Source organism: Erythranthe guttata, chromosome 14 (assembly GCF_056151865.1).
Source record: "Erythranthe guttata isolate IM_541 chromosome 14, IM_541, whole genome shotgun sequence".
In the NCBI taxonomy this organism is placed as follows: domain Eukaryota; kingdom Viridiplantae; phylum Streptophyta; class Magnoliopsida; order Lamiales; family Phrymaceae; genus Erythranthe; species Erythranthe guttata.
Window position 1 is genome coordinate 7976637 of NC_142546.1, and position 25577 is coordinate 8002213.

General features: G+C 33.2%; 4 protein-coding genes, 1 long non-coding RNA gene and 2 other non-coding genes across 7 annotated transcripts; 5 read left to right on the forward strand and 2 right to left on the reverse strand.

Annotated features, from left to right (window-relative positions):
• Nucleotides 1-666: 666 nt before the first annotated feature.
• On the forward strand, nt 667-1988 carry LOC105956077 (uncharacterized). The gene is made up of 2 exons (XR_001172640.2): nt 667-947; nt 1643-1988. It is a non-coding gene; the product is annotated as an uncharacterized LOC105956077 (long non-coding RNA).
• A 2199-nt stretch (nt 1989-4187) lies between these two features.
• Nucleotides 4188-7566, reverse strand: LOC105956043 (endo-1,4-beta-xylanase 5). Its single transcript, XM_088814171.1, has 8 exons — nt 7485-7566; nt 7336-7382; nt 7008-7230; nt 6762-6925; nt 6137-6235; nt 5836-6035; nt 5076-5658; nt 4188-4701 (listed from the first exon to the last, which is right to left on the reverse strand). The coding sequence occupies exons 1-8, from the start codon at nt 7540-7542 to the stop codon at nt 4348-4350; spliced, it is 1728 nt and encodes a 575-aa protein (XP_088670297.1). The 5' UTR covers nt 7543-7566; the 3' UTR covers nt 4188-4347.
• Nucleotides 7567-10068: 2502 nt separating this feature from the next.
• On the forward strand, nt 10069-12628 carry LOC105956042 (cyclin-like protein). The gene is made up of 4 exons (XM_088813910.1): nt 10069-10271; nt 10421-10568; nt 10901-10964; nt 11945-12628. Exons 1-4 carry the CDS (start codon nt 10204-10206, stop codon nt 12421-12423), a joined length of 759 nt encoding a protein of 252 aa, XP_088670036.1. The 5' UTR covers nt 10069-10203; the 3' UTR covers nt 12424-12628.
• Nucleotides 12629-13412: 784 nt separating this feature from the next.
• LOC105956064 (uncharacterized) lies at nt 13413-17622 on the forward strand. The gene is made up of 14 exons (XM_088813792.1): nt 13413-13697; nt 13931-14008; nt 14083-14163; nt 14257-14339; nt 14417-14529; nt 14611-14721; nt 14871-14980; nt 15636-15948; nt 16310-16387; nt 16739-16789; nt 16892-16978; nt 17073-17132; nt 17200-17275; nt 17403-17622. The coding sequence occupies exons 2-14, from the start codon at nt 13974-13976 to the stop codon at nt 17432-17434; spliced, it is 1230 nt and encodes a 409-aa protein (XP_088669918.1). The 5' UTR covers nt 13413-13697; nt 13931-13973; the 3' UTR covers nt 17435-17622.
• Nucleotides 17623-18366: 744 nt separating this feature from the next.
• TRNAN-GUU (transfer RNA asparagine (anticodon GUU)) lies at nt 18367-18440 on the forward strand. The gene has a single exon. It is a non-coding gene; the product is annotated as a tRNA-Asn (tRNA).
• Nucleotides 18441-19254: 814 nt separating this feature from the next.
• Nucleotides 19255-19328, forward strand: TRNAN-GUU (transfer RNA asparagine (anticodon GUU)). The gene has a single exon. It is a non-coding gene; the product is annotated as a tRNA-Asn (tRNA).
• Nucleotides 19329-19723: 395 nt separating this feature from the next.
• On the reverse strand, nt 19724-21715 carry LOC105956041 (transcription factor bHLH84). Its single transcript, XM_088813935.1, has 4 exons — nt 21165-21715; nt 20467-20748; nt 19996-20127; nt 19724-19862 (listed from the first exon to the last, which is right to left on the reverse strand). The coding sequence occupies exons 1-4, from the start codon at nt 21708-21710 to the stop codon at nt 19770-19772; spliced, it is 1053 nt and encodes a 350-aa protein (XP_088670061.1). The 5' UTR covers nt 21711-21715; the 3' UTR covers nt 19724-19769.
• Nucleotides 21716-25577: the final 3862 nt, after the last annotated feature.

The window sequence follows — 25577 nt, forward strand, 5'->3', positions numbered from 1 at the left end:
TTTACAAAATCCAAATTCTTATCTTCACAGGTAAGAACAGCAACCACCAGAAATTCTCGATTATTATAACCTTGATTAAATAGTATATTTTTTGTCGGTCCCGACTTGTGGGTCACATACTAAATCAATATTTCGCTAAAATTCTAAGATAATACATATGTTATAAGTAGCAAACTAATAAAAAAAAACTTTAGAACTATTTTTTTACATTTTTCAAATGCAATTAAAGTTTTACATTTTTAATATTAAACATTCAAATTTTTTTCTTCAAAATACATTGAAAGGAAGGGTAACAATTAACAACATAATTCTTTCAGGGGCAAAACTATATAATTCCATAAGTTAAGGGGGCAAAATGACAATAAACATATATTTTTGGGGGGTCAAACGACATTCACCAAAATATAATCTGGAAACCGTGCGTTAAAATCTATTCCTCAGGGCCCTTTTGGTTTGATGGATAAGGGGTGATAGACAATTTAGTCACCCCTAATCCAGCGTTTGGTTCATAGGATTCAAGCCCGGTATGGATTAATGGCCCGGTATCAAATCATGCAAATGGGTGATAATTTATCCCACCTGTATAGGTGGGATTGTGTAATCCAATTTTATTGCACAAAGGGAAAATAAAAAATAGCCCTCAATTAAATCATTAATTAAAAGAAAATAAAATGTAGAACCCAAACATATCCTCATTCTTATTACACAAAAAAGAATAACTCTAAATTACATATTCCCATTTTTATTGCAATGTTCTGCGATTTTTGAGTTCAAGATTTCTGGGAATCAATTGAACCGAAACATTCTATTCTTATAATCTAGCCGAGAGTCCATGAAATCGTATTTAAGATTTGGGGTAGGTGAAAATTTTCAGAAACATCAACATTTGGGTGTTGGGTTCTTACCAAAGCTAAGCTATCTTCTAATCAATCGCCGATTATTACCAGGTAAATCTTCAATCTTTACATTAATGTGGTCTTTGTGTCGGTGATGATATATTTTCGCAATTTATGAGTTTAAAGTTGGGAAAATCGGGTGAAGTAAAAACCTAGATCTTAAATACCAACTACAAACATCTCACATATGTCCGAATCTCACTAATGCCCATGTATGTTTTACGTTTTTGCCGAAATAAGACTTATGTTTGTACAAATTGTATGATTATGTGGCTGTGACATTTATATTGGAAAATATTGCAGTTTAGAAAAAAAAACTAATCAGACTTAAAAGAAAAAAAAAACACAATAATATTAATTAAGTAATTAAAACGTATATATAAATATTCCTCCTTTGGAAGGGGAAAGAGGATCATGCAATATTGTGTCAAATGTTTTAAAGAGAACAAGAAACACAAAAGAAAGAATTTTTAGAGAGAAACATGAGAGATCAACTGGCACATGGATATGAGTATTTTTTTGATTTCTCCACTTGTTCTACTGATTTTTGAGGAGGTTGTTTCTCAGAGAAGGAAGTTGTATGTATATGTTAATATCTTGTTTTTATATTGCAAGTTTGTTTGTTGTGAATTTAATTCATTGAATTGTAGTTTGTGATTTACAAAGCGTCCAAAATAAATGCTCGGATATTATAATTGATTGTCGAAAATACACAAAAAATGTAACTTACACTTTGATTTGGGCAGGCAACAAAACGACGCCACATATTTAGTGGTGTCCAAGAGGTTTGCACATAACTCTTCAGCCCGCAGTGATAAACGTATGGAATTATTCAATTTCACTTTTAAAAGCGATCCGTCACCTCGACCGAAACCGTCACCACGTCCTCTGGAATTGTTCAATCTATTGTTGATCATAATTTTGAGTCTCTTTTCAATTTTGGGTTCACCGTATGGATGATTTGGGTCTCTTTTTTGCAGAACTTTTTTTTTTTTCCTTTTTTGTATTAATTATACATATCAGAAGGATTTTCGAATTGTGTTTTTTTTTCTCCTTTATATATGGGAAGTCAAGTGCATTTATTTTGACCAAGGGTTACTTTGTAAATTCATTCATTATCAGTCACAATCACTCAAACCAAACAAAAAAATTAAGTTATCCAATATTAGTAATCCTTCAAACCAAATGACAATATTCTCTTACTAAATAGTGGTGAACAGTACAATATTGCATAATCCTCATTTTTTAATCAATCCCATCATACGAACCAAAAATGCCGTCAGTGGATTTGCTTAGGGGTTCATTTCACCGCAACATTTTCACCACCGCCGCTGCCTACCGACAAAAGTGGTGGCGTCGCCGAGTAGTTTCCTCTACCTTACATTTATTAATCCAAATTTTTTTTGGGTAAATTACAACCACCCTGAGGTATGGACAGATTACAAAAAACTCCGTTTTGTTTGGATAATTACATCTACCTCGCAACTATTAATCTACTTAGACCTCCACCCTTATGTTGTCAAATTCAACATAATCATCTAGATTCCCTGGAATGTGCTCTAGTTTGTACTCTTTTTTTTTTCTAAAAATACAGTTTTTGATGCACCACAATCGGATATATACATGCAAAAAACACATCTTATGTAATAAATTTTAGGGTAATTTCACTTTCCCCTTGTACTTTGACTTGATATCACTTTACCCCTTTCTACTCTCGATTGCATCGATTTGCCCCTGTGTACTTGAAAGGTTATCTCAATGTGGCCCTCGCATTTAGTTTTAAGACCTTTGACGTTAACACCGGTTGATCTAAGTCTTAAAATTACAAAAAAACCACCGCGCCCAGTTTAAATAATTATTAAAAAAATTAAAAAATAAATTTTGGTTGGTGTCGTGAACTATGTTTTCTCGTCGCATTAAACATTTTATTATTTTTTTATTTTTTTTTTAAATAATTATTTAAACTGAGAGAGGTGGTGTTTTTGTAATTTCAGAGTTTAGATCAAACGGTGTTAAGGTCAAATGTCTGACAGCTAACAACGAGGGCTACATTGTGACAAACTTTCTAGTGCAGGGGGGCAAATCGATGCAATCAAGAGTAAAAGGGGATAAAGTGATACCAAACTAAAGTAAAATAGTGGAAAGTGAAATTTACCCTAAATTTTATATGCATTGAATATATATTTATCAAAAGTGAACTTTATTAAATTTGCATTCATTATTATGCATTTGAGTTCTTATTTTACTTAATATTAAAAAAACAATATATTCGATAATTTTAACTTCCTTTGATTGGTTTTGAATTTCGGCTTTATTTATGATTGGTTTTGAGTTCCATTTGTCATAGTTTGGACGGTTTTTTTTTTTTTTTCAAAAATCACCCATGTGTAACTCGAATTACTGAAAAAACACTTTTGTTAAAAAATTGGCAAACCCCCCTATGAAAATTAATCAAAGGCAATAAAGTCCCTAACAGCTTATCTTGTGTTGCATGCATGGATTGTGCGACTGAGAGTGTATTTTTGACCCGAAAAGACAAATTTTCAAAATTACAAATTCACCCCAAAATTCTATATGCCCCAAAATAAAGTTTTCAAAATTTGCAATTCAATCCTTCCCATTTCCAAAAATGCCATCTTCCCAAATCAAACCACAAACGTCACTCCAGCCGGCAACCATCTTCACACCGAAAAACATCACAGGAAGAGAGCCACGGTCACCATCGTACCCGCCTCCACCACGTCCGCCCCCATAACCACCTCCCTCACAACGTCCATATCCACCACCATCGCCGCCGCGGACCTTTTAAATTGCTGGTAGACGGTAGCTCTCCGACGTGTGCGGCGGTGGATGCACCATTTGAGGAATTTGATAGAAAGTTGTTTGGGTTCGAGTTTGGGGGTAGGAGTGAGGGGAGGGAGTGGGTGGTGTGTTGGTTTGACGGGGAAGATGAATTGTATTATCCTCTCTCTTTTTTCCTTTTCTTTTTTCTTTTGGGATTTGGTTTTCAATTTTTTTTTTTTTTTTGGGATTCTTTTTTTTTGGGTTGAATATTTTTATTTTGTTTTATTTAGAATTCAGGTAATTTTATCATTTCATCTAAGTCTAGAGGAAAAAACAAAAAAAGGGGAAGTGCACTTTGTCAAATATAACATAGGGGGTTCTTGCTAATTTTTTTAATACAAATGGTTTTTCTGCAATTCAAAATTACACAAGGGCTTATGTGCAATTAACTCGCACCGAAAAGAGATGCCATACACAACCCATTTTTCATTTTCAAGGAAGAAGAAGAAATAGAAACTTAAATTTAAATTCAAATATTTGTGCTTAGTACACTTTCTCAAATCACAAAGATACTAATTTTGAGAGAATACACTATTCTTTATTCTCTATATGTCCCTATTTTTTTTTTTATTATTTCGTTTGGAATTTCTATCTCCGGCTAATAATATTACACGTTGACCGTCAAACGATGAACATCCACTACCGTTTCCTCGTTTGGTACAACGTTAATTTCTTGCGGACTCGAAACCGCGTCTCCGTTAATAAGTTTAGCTTCATATTCACCATGGAAAAGAGAAGCCTCGAAGAAGCCATTAGAATCGGTGGTGCCACGTAGGCCATCGGCATGAGTCAACTCGTTTCTAAAACCGTCGACGACATTTCCGGTATCTAAGTTTCTGAAATTACCGTCCGTTAAACACATGGTGTAACAACCCTGTGGGCTCCACGCCGTCCACATCATAATGCCTTGTACTGCGTAATGCGAGTGAATCTCCCTTAGTGCCTGGTTCAAAAAATTTGCCTGCCCAAATATAACACATGCAACATATTTATTAGAAAATTAACTTTATTAATTATTAGATATAACTAATACTCCCTCCGTTCCCAAATAGGTGTCGTTTTTCACCTTGGCACAAATCTTAAGAATCTCAATAAATATGTCTTGATTTTAAGAAAATAGGTATTGATGGACCAAAATACCCTTGTTTATTAATTAATGCAGGAAATGTGCTATAGAGTTTAATAAGGGTAAAATTGAAAAATAAGCAATTAATGTAGCATTGGAATTGTAAGGTGACAGATATTATGACACAAAAGAACTTCTCAAAAAAGACAGATATTATGGAACAGAGGGAGTATTTATAAGAAAAATAATTTATAGAATTTAAATTTTACCTGGTTGGGCCCGGGTTTAACGTCCAACTCAGTCACCCAAAGAGGCAGTTTAGCAGAAGCAAGCATATCAAGGGCGGATCTCGTGTACGGCAAATTCAAATTACCAAAATGCCCCTGCGCGCCAATACCCAAAGGACCACCATACCTTCCCCGCCTCATCTCATCAATCTTCTGCAAATACCTCGACGGCGACGCGACACCGTCGGTGCTCTCCTCAATGGTGTTGAACTCGTTCAGAAACGGAATCGTCCTGCTTCCGTCAATCTTGTTAGCATACTTGTAATAAACGGTGGAAATGTTTGGGCCGAGCCTGCTCTCGAAGAAGTTCCAGTGCAGATTCTCGTTCACTACGTCCCAGTGAATGAACCGCCCCTTGTATTTGGTCATCACCGAGATCAGCCTCTGCTGCGCGGCTGCAGCCAAGTCGTTCGCCGAAAGTCCCGGCACCCAATATGGCTGGTATTGTGGTTCATCCCATAGTACATTGTGGCCGCGCATAGTGACTCCGTGCGATTTCGCTAGTGCGATCATCGCATCGGGAACGGAGTAGTCGACGGAGCCTCTGTTGTATTCGGTCGACACCCTGTGATATAATCATATTGTTATATAGCAACTAGTACCGTACCTCATGTGCTAAAAACAAAATTGAATCATAAGGGGGGTTTTGGTAATAAAATAATATGGGGTGGTTCTTTTAGCAATTTCGATATAATACAGGGGTGGTAATTAATTGCAATAATTTCTTATGAATTTTATTTACCATTTGAGTTCGTTTTCGAAAACGGTGTATTTGAATCTGGAGAAGAACCAGTTTTGGTATGCAGAGTTTCCGATGATGTTTTTGTTGATGGCGGTGCCGAAGGGGAAATTGGCATTGTTCTGTTTGATTGAAACGGTGGCGTTTGGTATGGGCTGGCCGTGCTGATCCACCGCCTGGAATTTCACCTTTGATTTGCGGAACTGCATATACAATGTTGGAATAATAAAACAAAAAATTAAATTTAAAGAAATAAAAATTTGTGAAAAAAATAATAAAAATAATTGTTAGAAATGAATATCACCTTCTCAATGCTTTGATCTTGGTGGGATTTCCACTCTTGTTGAGTAAATGGCTGCAACGAAATGCTGTCTGCCCAAATATCAACATTTGTATTGTTGCTCTGCAAATTATTTTAAATTTGTATTAATTCTCTATTAGTGGAGTAATAAATTAGTGAGTTAGTAAGATATTTGTTCCTTACATTGGATTTGATATTGAAATTCGGGCGAATTATGGCCACTCCTCTGTTGGTAAGTTCAAATTACGAAAAAACTCTTTATGATTGGATAGTTACAATCACCCCCTCAATTATGTATTGTCTTACGATAAAACCTCTTATTCAGTAGGTGAATTTGACACCATAGGATAGACGTGTAAGACAATACATAGTTGAAGGAGATGGTTGTAATTACCTATACATGAGGGGTTTTTTCGTAATTTGAGCATACTTCATAGAGTGGCTGTAATTTGCCCTTGGAACTATTAAAATTCGGTATTAAATGTGATTTTTTTTTCTACTAATTTATATCCCTAACAATAATCATAATCTAATTTGCATCATTTTTGGTAAGAAATCGACTCTAATATATATTTTTGGTATTAAATGTATTTTTTCTTAGAAATTAAAAGAAAAAAAAATATCAAACCTCAAAATAGAGTTCAGCCGGGCCAGAAACATTGACCACTAGTCCACCTTTGACCATTGACCAACAACCCTTATGGGCAGTAATCCAGCCAGCATATACATTGCTTGTATTTGTCTTGAAAATTGCTGCTATGTATGCATCTTCATTGCTTACTTGCAGCCAAGCTACATAAATTTTGCAAAAAATAAATTATGAATTTTGTATATTTATTGAATAATTTATATATATAAATATATACGTACGTACCGGAGAAAGTGTAGAGTTTTTCTTTCTCTAAGTTAAACTTCTGCGAGAAACTATGGAACGGTTGTTTTCTTGCGGAAGCAACAATGTACTTGTTGCCATCGTCGGATTCTCTGTGCTCCACCGTTGAATCTTCGAATTTTGTCCATCCTTTCAATCCTTCGTTTAGTTCGGGATTCACAATCACTCCTCCCTCGTATTGAGGCTTTAAAGGTTTTGCTAAACACTGAAAATATATAAATACAAGAAAATTAATTAAAAATATTAAAAAAAAAAAACCATGCATGCATAGGAAATTAAAAAGATTGGTTATATTAATTTTGGGACTTGCCTCTTTTGTGTATGAGTAATCATAAGGTACTGCATAAACGTGAGAACCTGTATATATGTATCACCAAATTAATTCAATTCAATTTATTGAAATAAACTTATAATTATTATTTGGAATTATAAAACAAAATGATGAAGATGAACTAGTACCGATGACGAGGCATAGAATCGAAAACACGATGAGACAAGAATTTAAGATCTTAGTCATTGTTTTTGTTTTCAATAATGTAGGATGCATGTCAATGCCATTCATTGTGTTATATTTATAGAGATGATATGAAAGAATTTGATTGTAAAATTAATTTTTTTTCCACTTTTGATCATTGACTTGCACTCTATTTACAAAATAAGATTGTAATAATATTTAAAAATAATAAATATATTCAATATGATTGTCTTGATATATAATCACTATATCTATCAGAAATGAAATTTATCAAATATTTTATTCAAAATTATGCATTTGACTTGCTTATTTGACTGTATATTAAAAAGAAAAAAGAAATCATATTTGATTAATATGTGTAAACATAGAAATTTTGAGATAAATTACTTATTAATATATAATCAATTTATTTTGGTTATTAATTAGGTCTCGAATTAAAGTCCATAATATATTTGGGTTTTAAAATGTCCGGCCCATGCTGCAAATCATGAAACTCTAGCTTGTGCTAAGAAACCCTAACTTGCGTCTATAAAAGAAGGCATTCTATGCATGTAAAAATCAGACTCACATAGATACATATCGAGCTCTCAAGCTCAAGTCTCGAGCCTACGCCTCGAATTCATAACATATTTGAATTCGAGGTGTTTATGTTAATTCGATTCAAGAACAAGCTTTTAAACCCTTGAATCAAATCTAGAACATGAGAGAAGAATCAGGGGAATTCACGGAGATTGTATTCCGCTTTCGTTTGATTATAAACTATTTGTTCCCTATTTTCATGTCTCGTATTTTTATTATATTTTGCAGACTCGAAAATTTGTGGTTTACAATATGTTATTCAAATTCTTCGATATGCTATTTAGTAAAAATTCAACTCTTTATTATTACAAAAATACTATGAAATATTTTTCCCAATTCCAAAGATTGTATACATTACAAAAATTACAACATAATTACGTGTTGTTGTTGTTGCTGTGCCCACGAGATAGCACAAACTTCACCGGTATGATATTATTGGGCTTTCCGAAAAGCCTCATGCCAATAAAGTTTTTATCCTCACTTTATAAACCAATGACCATTCCCATATTAAATCGATGCGAGACTTGGTTTGCATCTCAACAGTGACATTATATAAAGTAAACAATGTAATTCTAATCAATTCAATTAATCTTATCATCAATCCATATTTCCAAAATCCTGCACTTGTGCAATTCCTAACTAATGCCAATGTAATCGTGCTAAGTTTTACAGGTATTTGTTTGCACAAGAATTTTTGCCTATGTACGGCTTGGTTATGTTTACATGCAAAATCAGTCAGCCTTTCTCTCGATTCTCTTCCCACAAACTCACAAGAACTTTGATCAAACAAGTAAACGAAAGAACAGGGCCGGCCCTGGGGTGGTGCGAGCAGGGCCCACGCCCAGGGCCCAATGTCATAGGGGCCCAAAAGTTTCATATTTTGATATATATATTATATATTTTTATGTGTAAAAATTGTTTTATTGTTTTAAAAAAAATTATTCTTCTATTTTTAAATTTTTTTTCTCTTTTATTCTTTTATTCTTTTTTCTTTTTTATAAATTTATTTTAAAAACAGATTTGAAGTTTAATATTTTTTTTTTATTCTAACATTTGCTTTACACAAAAGTTTTTTATCTAGACAGGTATATTTTCAGACTTCTATTTATCAGGTTTCTGTTATAAATAATTTATTTATATTATTTCATTAAGCTTAAGATGCTGAAAAAAAAATCCGAATGTTGCCGCAAAACTACCGAACAATTATATTCTCGCCCCGGGCCCCTGAATACGCCGGACCGGCCCTGCGAAAGAATCAACTAGTATGCATCGAAAAACAAACACACACACAAGCATGTTTGTGGGCAATGCCCAACCTTTATATTATCTCTCGCAAATATACAAATAAAAACCAAAGTACACTCACAAAATTCGACCTCAGATGCTCAACAATGCAATCTGAACTTTCTATGTCTAGATGAGTTGGATTTGTGAACTCATAGCCATGTAAATACAAGGAAGCTGACAGTTTACGCATTAAACTACCTAGGGACACTTGGCGGCAACCATAACTTATACTTGACTAACAATTACAAGCTACAAGGGGCAGTTTTCATGCTTTCTAGTCCTCAACCTCTTCGCACCTGCTCTCCAAACTGCCTAGGAAGTCGGTTTTTGGGCGCCTGCCCAATCGGGGTGTGCGCACACACCAAGCGGTCCACACAGCCCAACCACTTGCTAGACAGTATGCCTTGCGTGAACAATGTCAGTTTTGCCCGCACACACCGCCAACCTTGTCTGCATCGGTCTGCCTACACTGTCGAGAATCAACCGTGCCAGCCTTGTCCACAATATTTTTCCGAGATGCCAAGACTCACTCACTTTTAATATTAAAAATTCAATTTTGTCCTTCAAAATACATTGAAAAGAAGGGTAAACAAATAACAATAATTCATTCAGGTGGGGCAAAACTATATAATTCCATAAGTTGAGGGAGCAAAGTGACAATAAACATATATTTATGGGGGTCAAACGACATTCACCAAAATAGAATCTGGAAACCGTGCGTTAAATCTGTTCCTCACTGGGATTGGCTTAGGGGTTCATTTCACTGCAACATTTTCACCACCGCCGCTGCCTACCGACAAAAGTGGTGGCGCCGCCGAGTAGTTTCCTTAATCCAAAATGTCACGTCGGGAAGATCGTAGCTCTGAATCAAAACGTCGCCGTTCCGGCTTCGACCGTGAATCCAGGTAATTTAAAAAAAAAAACCTCGAATTTTGCGTGATTTTCTAATTTTTGCGACGATTTTGTGTTTTCTGTTGTCAGATTGGAAGAATAATCATCCAATTGTTCCTAATTATTCTTAATTTTTTTTTTTTTTTTTTGTATATGTTGCAAGCCCTAAAAAATCGAGGGGTGGTAAACCGGAAACCGGGCCGGAAAAAGACCGATCGGAGCGGGATTTCAAGCAGCACCGTACTCTCGATTCAAAGGTTGAATCTGGAACAGTGAGTAAAGATTCGTTAAGTACCAAAAAATACTCTCAGGTACTGATTCTGCTCATTTGCAAAATTACTTCATATACCCCTGAGTGATTGTATAGTGTGAAAATCGATCATATGTCATCGAATTTTTTTTTTCAGTATACACAATCTTGTAGAAACTAATGATTTACGTATATTTGAGCTGTCTTAATTATCATTCTGTTTTCGATTCGATAGTAAAAATCGACTAATCGTTGTCGTTGGAGTGTTGTGAAATTGTATTCTCTCGTCCGTTTATTATAGACGAAAAAAAGAAAATGATTACGGGGGTAATTGTGGAAATATCAGCCCCTGATATATAACAGTGTTAGGGCTGCCTGTGCATGTATTTATAGCAGCACGATGATCGAGGTAGTGTCGGGCAGAATGGCAGAAGCTTCAGTCGCAGAACCGACAATGGTGAGCTTTTAGCTATTGTTATTGCTCTGTTTATTTTCTTGTTTTTTTTCGTTTTTGTTCGTCGGAGGTTCTTTGAAACGTAATTTGTTACTCTTATGGATTTCAATGTTGCATGAGTTAGTTATATTATATGCTTCAATTGCATTTCGCAACGAGCCTATTTTCCCAAACTCGTTTCTGTTCAGATATTTCGAAAAAAGCAAGATTATTTAGGAAACTGGTAAATCGAAATAATATAATGGTTAAATTACAACCACCCCTGAGGTATGGTCGATTTACGAAAAAACCACTCTTGTTTGGATAATTACATCTACCCCTCAACTATGATTTTTTCTTGCACCTCCACCCCTATGGTGTCGAATTCAACATAATCATCTAGATTTCGTGGAATGTGCTCTAGTTTGTACTCGTTTTGTGGAAAAATACAGTTTCTGATGCACCACAATTTGATATATACAAGCCAAAAAACACATCTTATGATCATCTTGCTTCAAAATGTAGAGTTCGAATGGGTTAAAACGGGTACAAAAGTGATAATATTCCATATAATCTCGAAGATTCCACTAAATTTGAAACCGCAAAAATGGACGTGTAAGGAGATTTATAGTTGAGGGGTGGTTGTAATTACCCAAACATGAGGGGGATTTTCGCAATTTGACCATCCCTCAGGGGTGGTTGTAATTTACTCTAATATAATTGACCTGACCACCCCCCCCCCCCCCCCCCCCCCCCCCCGCTGCTTTGTATATCTTCTAGTTTCATGATTTTCCGGACTTGTCTGAAAGCTCCTCTATTCTTTATTCATAAGAGTAGAGTGCCTAGCTTCTCGATAGTCGACTTTCTTCTGCTATTTGACATAAGAGATGGAACTAAGATTTTTTTATTAAAGCAATTTCGGAAGTACTTGCTTTGGGGTGGAAATGAATCTTTATCAAGAACTGATTGTCTGAAATATATATATTTTTTTATTTTTTCTCAAGAACGTGGATGGTGGAGAGATTCCAAGCAGGAGCAAAATGACAGAGCAATAAACGACAGGGAAGAAATCAAAGCAAATCCAAAACCTCTCATGCGTAAAAGACCTTCTTTTAGAGAGCAAAAAACTCCGGCCGATGCAGAGAAAGCTACAAACCCTAATCAAGATCATCCTGCAGAAAGTGGAAGAAGAAGAAACGAGAGAGTATATTCGTCTCGACATTCTGACAAACCCGAGAGATCGTTTGCAGGTGAGAGAGAGTTGAACAAGGCTCAGAGGGTTTCTTCAAGGAGTAACTTTTCATCGGGCGATAGATACAGAGAGGGGGGAGATAGATTCACTGCCAGGCAAGGGTATAATCGTCCAAGTGGGGCCCGTGTTGAGAAATGGAAGCACGATCTTTACCATGAGGCGAATAGGAGTCCAACACCGAAGAATGAAGAAGATCAGATTTCGAAAATCGAAGCTCTTTTAGGTTCGTAAATGTTTAGTTTGCTGCTTTATGTTGTGAGGATTTTTGCCCATATTATCTCCCCTTTTTTTTCCTCTCACAAGTGCAGAGTTAACTTTTGTAGTTGATTGTGCCAAACAATTTAGTTTTCTTGTAATTGACTCTGCTTTGAGAGATATTGAGGACTAAAATGACTATATTAATGCAAGGAGGGGTTTTTCTGCATTTTCGATACAATCAGGGGTTGTTTTGCAATTTAACCGTTACATATGACTTCAGGGGTTATCCGGATACCTAACATATTCGCTTTTACAAACTTGATATAATAATGTAAAGTTGAGAACATTTAATTATGGAAAATAGTATTTATAATGTCCATACATACATTTCACATTACTACAAACTCAGAATTACTTTCCTCTACGTAGCACGAAAATTTTAACTTTTTAATGTTTCCGTGTTCCGGATATGTTTCGTGTTGGATACGACACATGTCGGACAATTTATGGGCCATTTTGCAATTTCTAAAAAAATAGAAACATGTTTGAATAGCAAATTTTCAAATATTTTTGTTACTTCCCTAATTATTTACACGATTTAATGATCAATTGCAAATTGCTAGTTGATTGTAAAATTTATTTTAAATATGTCTGAACACGAAAACTTATACATGTTCATCGGGCAATTTACGCCCACCCCCTGAGCTATGGCCAAATTACGAAAAAAAGCCCTCTTATTTGGGTAATTACAGCCATCCCTACTTTTCAATATTTTTACATAAAATTTATGTAATTTAGTTATTTACCAAAGCAAATCGTATATTCAGTTCGATAAACAGTATGAAATGTTGGCGTACCGAAAATTCGGTTCGATTTTACCGATTTAACATTCCTAAATTTACAGCTGGAGAGGTATTTTCGTAAGATAATACATAGTTGAGGGGTTGGCTGTAATTACCCAAACAGGAGGGGATTTTCTTAATTTGACCGTACGTCTGGGGTGGCTGTAATTTGCCCTATGTTTATATAACATATTTACAAATATAACCCTATAATTTTAATATTTACACACACAGCTTTCAGCCCAAAATTATATAGATTATTCCAAATTCCGGTTCAGACTTTCCGAGTGAAAAATTCATAGGCGTGTTTGTTGTTTTCCCATGCTGCTGCTATGGCAATTGAACACCTCTGAATTTTACATTTGCAATCGTTCAAATTTTTCTTTTTTTTAAGGATTAGGGCTAGGTTTTTGCTGTAATTGCGGCCGTGACAAGATTGATTGGAGTTTTGTATTTAAAAAAAAGGTTGGGTTTCTTGAATAATATTACAATTTATCCCCCTTCTTATTCTGATGGCAGCGTTTCTTCATTCTAATGTTTATTTTTTACTTGAATTTTGAATTGGGATTTTTTTTTTCTGAACACCTTCCACTGTGTGTTTGTGTGTGTGTTCTTGCTCAATTTATTTCTGTTGATTTCATTGGCTATATAAGCTGTTCCCACTTCAATAATTACATAGTTCTTGTTATAGGTCTTAGCTGCAGCAGAATTATAGCATGCAATTTGGGATATAATCTCGGAATGGATAAATTTTTGGATGATTTATTCGCCAAAAGGTGATCTTCTTGATTGCAAAATCATACACTAAACTTCGAATTTCATTTGATGGCTAAGTACATTTTGTTAATAGGGGTTCGGTAAGGGAGGGAGCACTATCTTCGATTATCGAAGGCTTTACAGCCAACCATCGCCTTCAATTTGCCGAGAAAAAGTTAGTGCAAAAAAAAAAAAGAAGAAGATTGTCGAACGATTAATCTTAACTTGTACGTATTTTTCTGCACCTTAATACGATGTTCTTTTGTAGTTTTGCGACTTTACTATACCGATTTCTGAATTCTTTGAAGAAGGGTTCTTCCAACGAGATTGTTTTGGCTTCTCGAGCCCTCGGTAATTTTTTCCATTCTTAAATACAACGAGATTATAAATATTGCGTTTTATCGATTTTTTTTTTTTTTTGCGTGCAGGATTGTTGTCGATAACAATAGGGTGTGGGGATAATGCTCGTGAGCTTTACAACGAGTCACTCCCTTTAATCTCACAAGCTCTTAAGTCAAAGGCTGAATCGTTATTGTTATCTGTATGTATGACGATAATCAGTAATATTTACGTTTTAACCGCTCGTATTTTACTTGTCATTTATGTTACTTCTTTTCGTTAGGTGATTGACTGTCTAGCTATTGCGACTTTTGTCGGTGCAAATGACTCCGAGCAGACCGAAGCTTCCATGAAGATAATATGGAATTTCATTCATTCGAGCTCGAGCGAAAATGTACGTGTATCTATCTATCCCAATATTATTGCGTGACTGCTATCTATATATATACACGGTTGTAGTCAAAGACGGTCAACATTACTTATCGATTCTTGATTCTATTTGCTAAGCCACAATTTTTGTTGTTGTTGTTGTTTTCGTCTTAGGTTGTAGTGAAAAAATATTCGTCGTCTATTCTGTCTGCTGCTGTTTCTGCTTGGTCGCTTCTTCTCACCACCGTTGACGGTTGGAACCTTAGCCATACTCATTGGCAGGGGTAATTATATTTTTATTTTATTTTAGGGTAAATTCCACTTTCCCCCTTGTACTTTGGTTCGGTATCACTTTACCCCTTCTACTCTCGATTGCATCGATTTGCATCCCTGTACTTGAAAAATTGTCTCAATGTGGCCCTCGCTGCTAGTTGTCTGACAATTGACCTTAACACCGCTTGATCTAAAATCTGAAATTACAAAAACGCCACCTCTCCCAGTTTAAATAATTATTAAAAAACTATAAAAAGATTAAAAAAACAAAAAAACAAAAAAACAAAAAATAATAATAAAAAATTCAAGACAACGAGATAACATAGTCCACGACACCAACCACAATTTATTTTTAATTTTTATTAATTTTTTTAATAATTATTTAAACTGAGAGGTGTGGTTTTTTTGTAATTTTCAGACTTAGATCAAACGGTGTTAAGGTCAAAGGTCTGAAAACTAACGGCGAGGGCCACAGTGAGACAATTTTTCAAGTACAGGGAGCAAATCGATGCAATCGAGAGTAGAAGGGGGTAAAGTCATACCGAACCAAAGTATAAGGGGGAAAGTGGAATTTACCCTTAATTTTATTTATTCAAATTACGTTTTTTCGTAAGTTTTCGGACGTACTAAATTTTGTGAAGAACTGAATAATTTTTTTTTTATCAGGGCGATTTCTTGCTTTCTGAATCTACTAGAAGTGGACGATCGATCTGTCTCGTTAGCAGCTGGTGAAGCTATTGCGTTGATATGTGAAGTGGGGTGCCTCGACAAATTCACTAGCAATATTAAAATTGACGAAATTAATTCGAATGATAAGGGGAAAAACACAACGGATCAAGATTTCTCCGTACAAGAACTACGAGAAATAATATCCAACCACGCCACGAAACTTTTGCAACAAACTTCACTTCAAAGTGCCGCCACTAAAGCCGTGAATGGATGGAGCAACTTTTCCCATAATATTTTGAAAGTTTTAGAGGTATACATACATAATACATACATATACAATTAAACCTCTATAAATTAATACAGTCGGAACTAGGGAAATTCTATTAATTTAGTGAATTATTAAATTTATCGAGTTAATAATTTAACACGTTTTCACCGAGTCGGGACTGGGAGAAACTATTATTTAATCGAGGTTATTAATTTATCAAGGTTCTAATATATATATATATATATATATATATATATATATATATATATATATATATATATATATATATATATATATATATATATATATATATATATATATATATATATATATATATATATATATATATATATATATATATATATATATATATATATTTGGCGTTACATCTTAATCTTTTTAGGATGGTTGCTTCGACGAAAATGTTTTGAAGATCGGCAAACACAGCTTGCAGTTAAATTCGCTGTCCCAATTATTACAGGTACGTATTTTTTTGGGCAAATTACGGCCACCACCGAGTTAAGCCCAAATTACAAAAAAAACCCTCATGTTTGGATAATTACAACCACCCCTTCAACCATGTATTGTCTTACGAAAAAACCCCTCCTTAGTAGGTAAATTTGACACCGTAAGTGTGGACGTGTAAGACAATACATAGTTGAAGGGAGTATTTGTAATTACCCAAATATGAGGGGTTTTTTTCTCGTAATTTGAGCATACCTCAGGGGAGTGACCGTAATTTGCCCTTTTTTTTTTTTTGACATGGTACTATGTTATTCGACGAGTCTCTCCTATACTTAACTACTCAAATAATTCTGTTTTGAATTTATAGGTTGATTTTATCAAGCGTTATCTAGGACGTGGATTTGTCCCACACATGCTGGTCGGATATCTTCTTCTTCCTTCTTAGTGTTGTTGTAATAAATACTACTGCCTCGATAATATTTTAAGACATTTATTTATGTGTTTTTTTTTTTTGTAATAGGAAAATGAATTTCTACATGATGTCTTCAACTTCACACCAAATAAACAAATGTCGGGGGATAAGCTATACATTTCTGAACGAGAAGAGGTCTAGTTATTTTTTGTTTTATTTTCTTGATTTTTTTGTTTTTTTTGAGTATCGGCTGAAACGGGTTTTTTTCTGATTATATTCGCATATTTAGGTTACTGTGAATATTTTTGTGCCGGAATTCAAACAGAGAGATTGTGAAGATGACTTTGGAGTAAGTTTTTTCAAGTTTCACCTTTATTTATTTATTTATTTATTAATTATTATTTCTCGTAATGTAGAGTACTCTGAGGCCAAAAAAACCGGCTTTCGGGAAAGCCAAGACGCAAATATTGAACAAGCAACGTTTGCTAAAAGGTTCGTTAATCCGCATTTTCTTTCTCTTAAACCAGTTTCATGTTAAGTTATTAAAAAAATTCCACCGAGTTTATCGGATCGATTAAAACGAAATAAAATTGCGTATGATATATTTGTGCGTAATCAGGTGAGGGACTTCGGCCTAATTACGATGATTAATGCGGAGGATGAAGCAGCAGAAACTATGGCTTACTCTCAATGATGAAATTTATTAAATGGAATATTAAATTAAAGCATTGATTAAATGAAGCCTTTCAGCAAATTTATGTGTTGTGAGAGAGAAATGGAATATTTGTGTATTGTTCTTTTCATTTTCAAATACGTCAAGTAATATTTCGTTTGAGGTATATTATTATAGGGTAAACTACGAAAATGTCACTGAAGTTAGGCTAAATTATGAAAAATACCCCTACCTACCCGTAATTATCAAAATTCGCCCGAAGTTTGTTTTCGTCTTACACCGAACCCTTCACAGTGTGATTTTTCATGTGATATTTTTGTTTTTAGAAAATATTCCCCAAAAAGTACCGATTCTAACCCTAGGAGTAGCCTCTTAAATGTAGGTGGTATTGATATACCTTCTACAATACTATCTTTTTCTTCAACATCACATTGTGATGTCAGTAAACTTCCTCGATTGCTAATCTGAATCATCGTAGCATATATAGGCAATTTTTAAGATAATATGCATGGCTACATTCAATCAGTCGACAGGGTTACATCGGCATTTTTTCAGGGAGTATTTCCTAGAATAAAAAAGATTACGTAAACAATCACACCTTTAGGGGTTCGGTGTAAGACTGAAAAAAAGATCATGGGGATTTTGGTAATTACGAATAAGTGAGGGTATTTTGTAGTTTAGCCTAAATTTAGGGGTGGTTTTGTATTTTACCCATTATTATAATATCGAAAGTGTCTATCTAGTAATTTACGGAAGAGAAGCATAAAAATTTGCATGTCTTTTCTATCGTTTTTAGTTATTTTGTAAATCAAAAATTGACTAATGAAAACCTAAGTAGACAAGAATATATTATTAAGTAGACAAGAATATATTATCAACATATTAACTATTAGAATAAATATCTCAACAAGCTGGAATAGCTCAGTTGGTTAGAGCGTGTGGCTGTTAACCACAAGGTCAGAGGTTCGACCCCTCTTTCTAGCGGAATTTTAATTTTTTTTTCTGCCTTTTAAATTTGTTTTACTACCTTTTTTTTCATTTTTGCCTTATTTATTCCTCCAATAATCCAATTTCTTTTACTACCTTTTTCATTTTTGCCTTATTTATCCTCCAATAATTCAATTATATTTTTCTACATTTTTTTATTTTCTATTTAAAAACCATGGTTTATGTTTTCTATGCACTCCATTCTTAATAGTTTAAATTAAATACTAATAATCATATTTTATTAAATATTTATACTATTTGATTTATTTAGTCCTCCATTATCTACCTTTTTGTTTTGATTTATTTCATCATTTCACTTATAATGTTGTGACAATTAATTGTACACTCAAGTGTAAAATGACATAATACCCCTTATAAATATTGAGCAGTTTCGTTTTTTCGTTTATAATATAGATAGGTTCAACTCATATACCATCAAGTTTACAAATTAAATTAGAAACTCGAACTCATATACCATAAAGATTTATAAATGTAGACTCAAACATAGCTCATATATCATTTCAGACGTCATATTTAAATTGGGTTCAAATCGAGCTTATAACACTAATATGTAAATTTCATGGATGTAGTCCATAATATAAAATAATTTTACGTAATATTCCAAATACAAAAATCAAGTCATAAATTATGATAAAACTAAATAAATTTCTAATAGTTTAGAAAAATTATATTTCATGAAAAAAAATGCTACATGAACATTTAAAGAAGTTTGAATGCATTTCAAGTAAAATAAAGATCATATATGATTAAATATATAACTATGTAATGATTTAACATTTTAAATCAAAAAGCTGGAATAGCTCAGTTGGTTAGAGCGTGTGGCTGTTAACCACAAGGTCAGAGGTTCGACCCCTCTTTCTAGCGTGATTTTATTTTTATAATTCTCCCTATTTTCTTTTAATTTTTTTTAATTCTTAATTATTAAAAATAAATAGTAATCATCTTTATTTATTCTTTTTGATTTATTTATTACTCCCTTTTTTTGTACAATTAAAATTCCTAATTCCTAAATTTCTGCCTAATTTTCCAGATATGAAAAGGTAAATAAAAAACAAAACCACATTTAATTAGTGAAAAAAGAATAACAAAAATACCAAAAAAAAAAAAAAAAAAAGGCACACAATATTCACGAGTTTCATACAACAGCCAATGAGAGAAGCTTGTGTGATTTAATTAGTGGAAAATGAATACTTTTTTTTAGTCCTCATCAAAGAGATCGAATACGTCGCCGCTTTAGTTACGTTTCCGAATAATAATTAAAACAAAAAAAAAATAAAATACAAAAAATGGCATCCAAATATTGTATTATTTTTGTGTGGAAATCTTTAAATCAAGTCCTAAGTCCATTCCATTGTATGCTATAGGAGAATACATCCACATCTCATCTGAGCTCAAAAGCTGCATCCAAAATAAATAAATCTATATTAATAACTATTTCAAAATATTATTTCTAATAATATTAATAACTAAATAAAAATTCAAAATTGTAATAAATATTATTTGTAATTCAAGAAACATTTTAATTTCTTACCTTAATCTGAAGCTGCAAGAACTTGACATACTCAACAGCCTCTTCAAGCATTGTGCTGATATCAACCTTAGTTCCATTAGGGACTAGGTTTTGCAACACTCTCAATCTCTCATTTATTCTTTCTCTTCTTTTCTATAAGATTTACCAAAACAAAAATTATCGTCAATTACATATAAATGAATCGAAAATCTAATCACCAAATACAAGTTTCTATCGTATAAAATTCTACTATACCCGATTATACTTTGGCCTCGTTTGGTAACTAAGATGAGATTAGCCAATATAAGATACTTGGCTCAAAAAAAGTTACTAATTTGACCAAAGTTCGAATAAAGTCCAATTATTTAGTTAATCATGACATATATGTCCTGCCAAACGAGGAATTTACGAATACAGTTCCACTTATGCAATGAAATATATAGAATTTGCAATAGAAAATTCGCTATTATTCAATTCTCTGAAGAAAATTACCCTAGCATAGAGGCTCTGGGGATCGGTAGCTGAACCCCTGCCGGCCCGCGTCTTTTCGCTTACGCTGAGAGACGCGGGCCCGCTTCCCTTCGAGCATAAGCCCGAAGCAACTCCTTTCATTTCATGTGAAACAATCGAATTATCTTCCGAACAACCCACACTTGAGCTCTGCCTGTTAAGCACTGCATTGCTTTTGTTATTGTTATTGTTATTGTTATCTTCTTCGTCATCATCAAACTTTCTACAATTCTTCGTCTTCATGCTTCTCTTGCTTCTTTGAACCTATGTTTGTATAAAAAAGAGATAATAGTAATAAGAAACTTGAAGAATTATCCTTGTTATTATGAATCACAATTTAATACATATACTACACTAGGTGAAATACGTCTGGTGCTGGCCAAATATTTAGTGTTGAACGTAAATTGTTATGCAATGCAATAAAATTCCTAATAAAGAACTGAAAAAAGGGTTTTATTCATCGTTTCGGTCTAGTGCACACGTAAAGCGACTGCAATATATATCCCTCTTACTATTAATTACCGTCAATTTAATTCGACTAATTAAGAGTTGTGTTAACATCAACAAAAATTGTGAAAAATACGATAAAAACAGCATTAGAATTGTAAAAAGACAAATAATTATAAAAAAGGGGGTTTATTCCAAAAGGATAAATAAATAATAATTTGGTAATTACTTACTTCTCCATTGATGCGAGTTCGTTTCTTGGATATCTCACAAGCCTTCAACGGCTGCTCTGGCATTAGCAATTTCTGCTCCATCGGTTTCTCATCGGAGTACTCCATAGCATCGCCGCCGACGTCAGGATTCATGAATTCATGATACCCTTCCATCGCATTACCGTTGTTCGGGCAGTAAATATGATCCATCGCCACCAAATTATTATTACTATTCCCGAAAAATTGATGAGAAACACTACTGCCAGGATAGTAGCACTCCTGGCTATTATTGCTAGTAGCACTCCAAGAGGAACTATACATGCTAGCAGTATTATTATTATTGTTATTGTTATTGTTATTATTAGTTTCTTCCGGAGAATACATGGAACCATCACCTGCAAAGCCCGTATTGGATTCGTAAATGGGCCATGCAAAGCCCGTACTCGATTCGTTCGGAGTCGAACAGCTACCGAGCAGTTGTGCCATGAAATCCGCTTCGTCGGAACACATCCCGATGAACGTAGAGTTCCATTCGCCTTCGGAAATCGTTCCCACAGAAGCTTCCATTTTTTTTTTTTAATTAATTAATTTTTAACTGTAAAAAGGGAAGCTTGGAGATGTTGGAATGAACATGCTCAAATATTTATACTCTTAGGAGTGATTAAATAATCCAAATTAAATTAAACATATACTATAATATAATAAAATAAAATGTTTTAAATAATAAAAAGACAAGCTGTTAATATCTTTATGTACAACTAAGAGAAGACTTGGTTAATTAGTATATATGTAGCCCTTGGGAGCACTTGAAAAACAGATTAGTGAGATGTGGATTGTGGTTTAATTAATCACGTAGTAATGATCACTAATCATTTAATTAGTAGATCAACCATAAAATGATTGAGAAACTGGTAACAGATTAATTAATTAATTAATTAATTAATTAGGGGTGAAAAGGTCAAGATCTTTAATCCAAGAACTAGGGTTGAGATATGAGGAAGGTGTGGGATAGATAGGGAATTAATTATCATGACACCTGGCAATCTGGACTACGTGCGTGTCTTTTTCAGAATAACATTAAAACATTTTTTGGCTTAAATTAATTATAAGGAAAATGACATGTAATAAATTAATAATACTAGATGTGGAGCTGACTCTGATGTATGTATGTTCTTATTATAGGAAAGACAAATTAAAATAAAAATAAATAAAAATTGTCTGGAATAGTCCCAACAGACATAAAAATCTCGTACCAACTTGGCCCTTGTCTCTAATTTATATGAAGAAAACTGTGTGAGAAGAGGAAATTCGATTTTCTACCGACGGTTTCTTAGATAGTGATGTAATTAGTAGGATTTTTGTCGGATTTTATCGAGCTCGTAAACCTTAATCAGATGATAATTTTGATTAGGTTTGTGGCGGGGGAGCCGGTATATATAGGGCTCCGCGGAAAAGTTTTAATGCATTCGACGACGCCTACGAATTTAGAATCATGTTTCCGGCCGCTAGTGGGTTTGTTATATAGCGTACACGGTGAAGTTAAACAGTCTTATATATATATCATACATGTGTATCGTATATACGTATTGTATTGTATGTACGTATGTATACATATGGTTGTGATTGTGTGTAAATCGTAAATAAAATATTATTTAGTGTATTTCAGCCTGTGTAGCATCCATCTACAAGGTCTTTGAGATTATTGTTGAGTAATTATCTTTGTAAAATTATTCCGTAAATCCGAATTGGATGCAGTATTTAATATTTTGAATACATTTTGTGATCTATTGTTTTTCATAATCTACAATTAGTGTTGTGATGAACACAAATGTAACCTAATAGAATAGCTTATGAGTTGTCTAATTAATTATTCTTTTTTAACATAATATATATACTATAATTGTTATTTTTTTAGAGATTGTAGCAATTAGAAACAGAGTGGCATTAGCTGTGAAATTAGAATTTAAAAAAATATATATAGAGGATATATTAAAAATAAATAAAATTATGGCAAAAATGTCATTTTCACCATTTTCCTCTTAGGTGATCGATAGAAATTTAAATATTCATGAAACAACAAATTCTAAGACCTTCATTCGAATCAAAGAGGATACATAAATTGAAACATTACACCATTCTTTCGATCACTTTCGGTCGGACATCTAAAAGAATACAGGATTGGAATCGGCGAAAATTGAATTTTTTTTTTTATTCAACTATAATATAAAATAAATAATATTGATACTATTAAGTGTGTTTTTTGGAAAAAAATATATTTTTGGAATTATTTTTATAAATCAAAATTAAATCGAAAAATTAAATATCACGTGCGCAAATTACAATAAAAAAAAATTGGATTTTTTTTTTTTAAATTGGAACGAAAAATATCATTGTTTGAATAATTGGTAAATGTTGGTTCTAAATAGGCGGAATTCGAAAATCCTGTTCCGATTCTGAATAAATTGCATAACATCTCAATCAAGATTATTTCAAATGGATATGAAAAGAAAACTCTAAATTGAAAGTGTCTTTAAACCCCACAAAAAGGACAAGAAAAACAAGAGAATTTTGAAAGAAATTCTCAAATGTATGGAGAAAATGTGATGTATCTTATATTAATTAAAATTATATACATGTATAGTCAATTTTTTTATATTTTCTTTTTGGGTTCATTAAATTACAATAAAATATTAATTAGTAAAATAATAATTGATTAATATTTATTGGAGAATAAAATCGTTTTTCCACAAAAAATATTAACCCCAAACACGTCCAGGAAAACCCTAGAATAGCAGGCAGGGGTGGTGAAGTTAGGGTTGGGTGGGGGCCAAAACCCCCCCATGATTCTTGCCATCTTAAACACGCGTCGAATCACCATCACCCGGATGTTTGCTTCCCTGTAAAATCTCCTCTCTTTTCTTTTCTTTTTTAATAATTTATATTTATTTTTTTACGTAATATTAATTAGGGTAAATTACAAAAACCTCCCTCAACTTAGACTAAATTATGAAAAAAAAAACTTCATATTCTTAATTACCAAAATCCGTCCAATGTTTGTTTCCTTCTTACACCCACCATCTTATGTTGTAATCTTGCACGGAATTTTTTTTATTTCAGGGAATATTTCCCGGAAAAATATCGATTCCACCTCTAAGAACAGTTTCTTAGATGTAGGTGCCATTGATATACCTTCTGCAATAACCTCATTATCTGCAAGGTAACATCACATTTGACATTGCAGCATCACTACACTTTCTGGATTGCTAGTATGAACCATCATAGCATACATAGGCATTTATTAAACATTTTTGCATGGCTACCTTCACTTTGTTTGACGTTTGTAGGGGCATAATCGGTATTTTTTGGGATACATTATATGGAATAAAAAAGATTCCATAAAAAATCACACTAATAAGGAAGTCGATCAGTGTACATTGGGGAATTCTGTAATCACTGATAAGTGAAGGTGTTTTACATAATTTAGTCTAAGTTCAGGGGTTTTTAATAAATTACCCTAATAAGTATTATTTATGCATAAATTGACGACAAATATTTGAATTATGTACAATTCACCTGATGTATCTGATTTGGTGGGACTAAACAATAATACACAACACACGTCTCATTATTTCAGATAATTTATTTCAGTTAATTTTTTAAAATATTCTATAAAAGGCAATATATATTTATCTAGTTAGTGCAATAGTATCTAAGAATTATATATATATACACATAATTTATTTTTTGTGTGAATAATATAAGATGACAATTAATCAATTATGCGAAGTAAATTAAAAGCTATGAATCAGATTGCAATGTTTGTTTGTTGTTAGGTGTCGAGAATATTCTTGACCACCCTGCACGTTTGGTTTTTTTTTTTTTTTTGCATTATTTCTGTTATCTTTCCATTATTAGCTCCCTATTAAAACAAAATTCTTTTTTTTTTTAAATCATAAAAATATACATTTAGGTGTTAATTAATATTAAATATAGTGTCTTATACAGCACAATTTTTTAATGGTGGCTACAAATTATATATTACTTGGAGTTTGTTGGCACAAGTAACCCACATTGAAGAACCATTTTTTGTAACTCATTCATCAAATTGGAAGTTTGGACTTTTGATTTAAGCTTTTTTGGGTTCAGAATCACTTTTGAAGTGTTTGTAATACCAATGTTTGTTTTTATTTTTCTAAAAATAAACTGTTTTATAAGTGCAAATGTAAAGGTATATCTGGACAAACTTCTCTTAAAATAAGTTGTTGGATGGAGTTTGTAAACGTGCTCAACTTTTAAAAACAAGCACTTATCGTTGATTTAACTCACAATCACCAGCTTTAATTTTTCTAATTTTTTTTGCAAAACCACCTAAATCCTGAGAAATCAACACAAGGTAGCCCGTTGGAAAGCACATTGCACCTAGAACTTATCTTG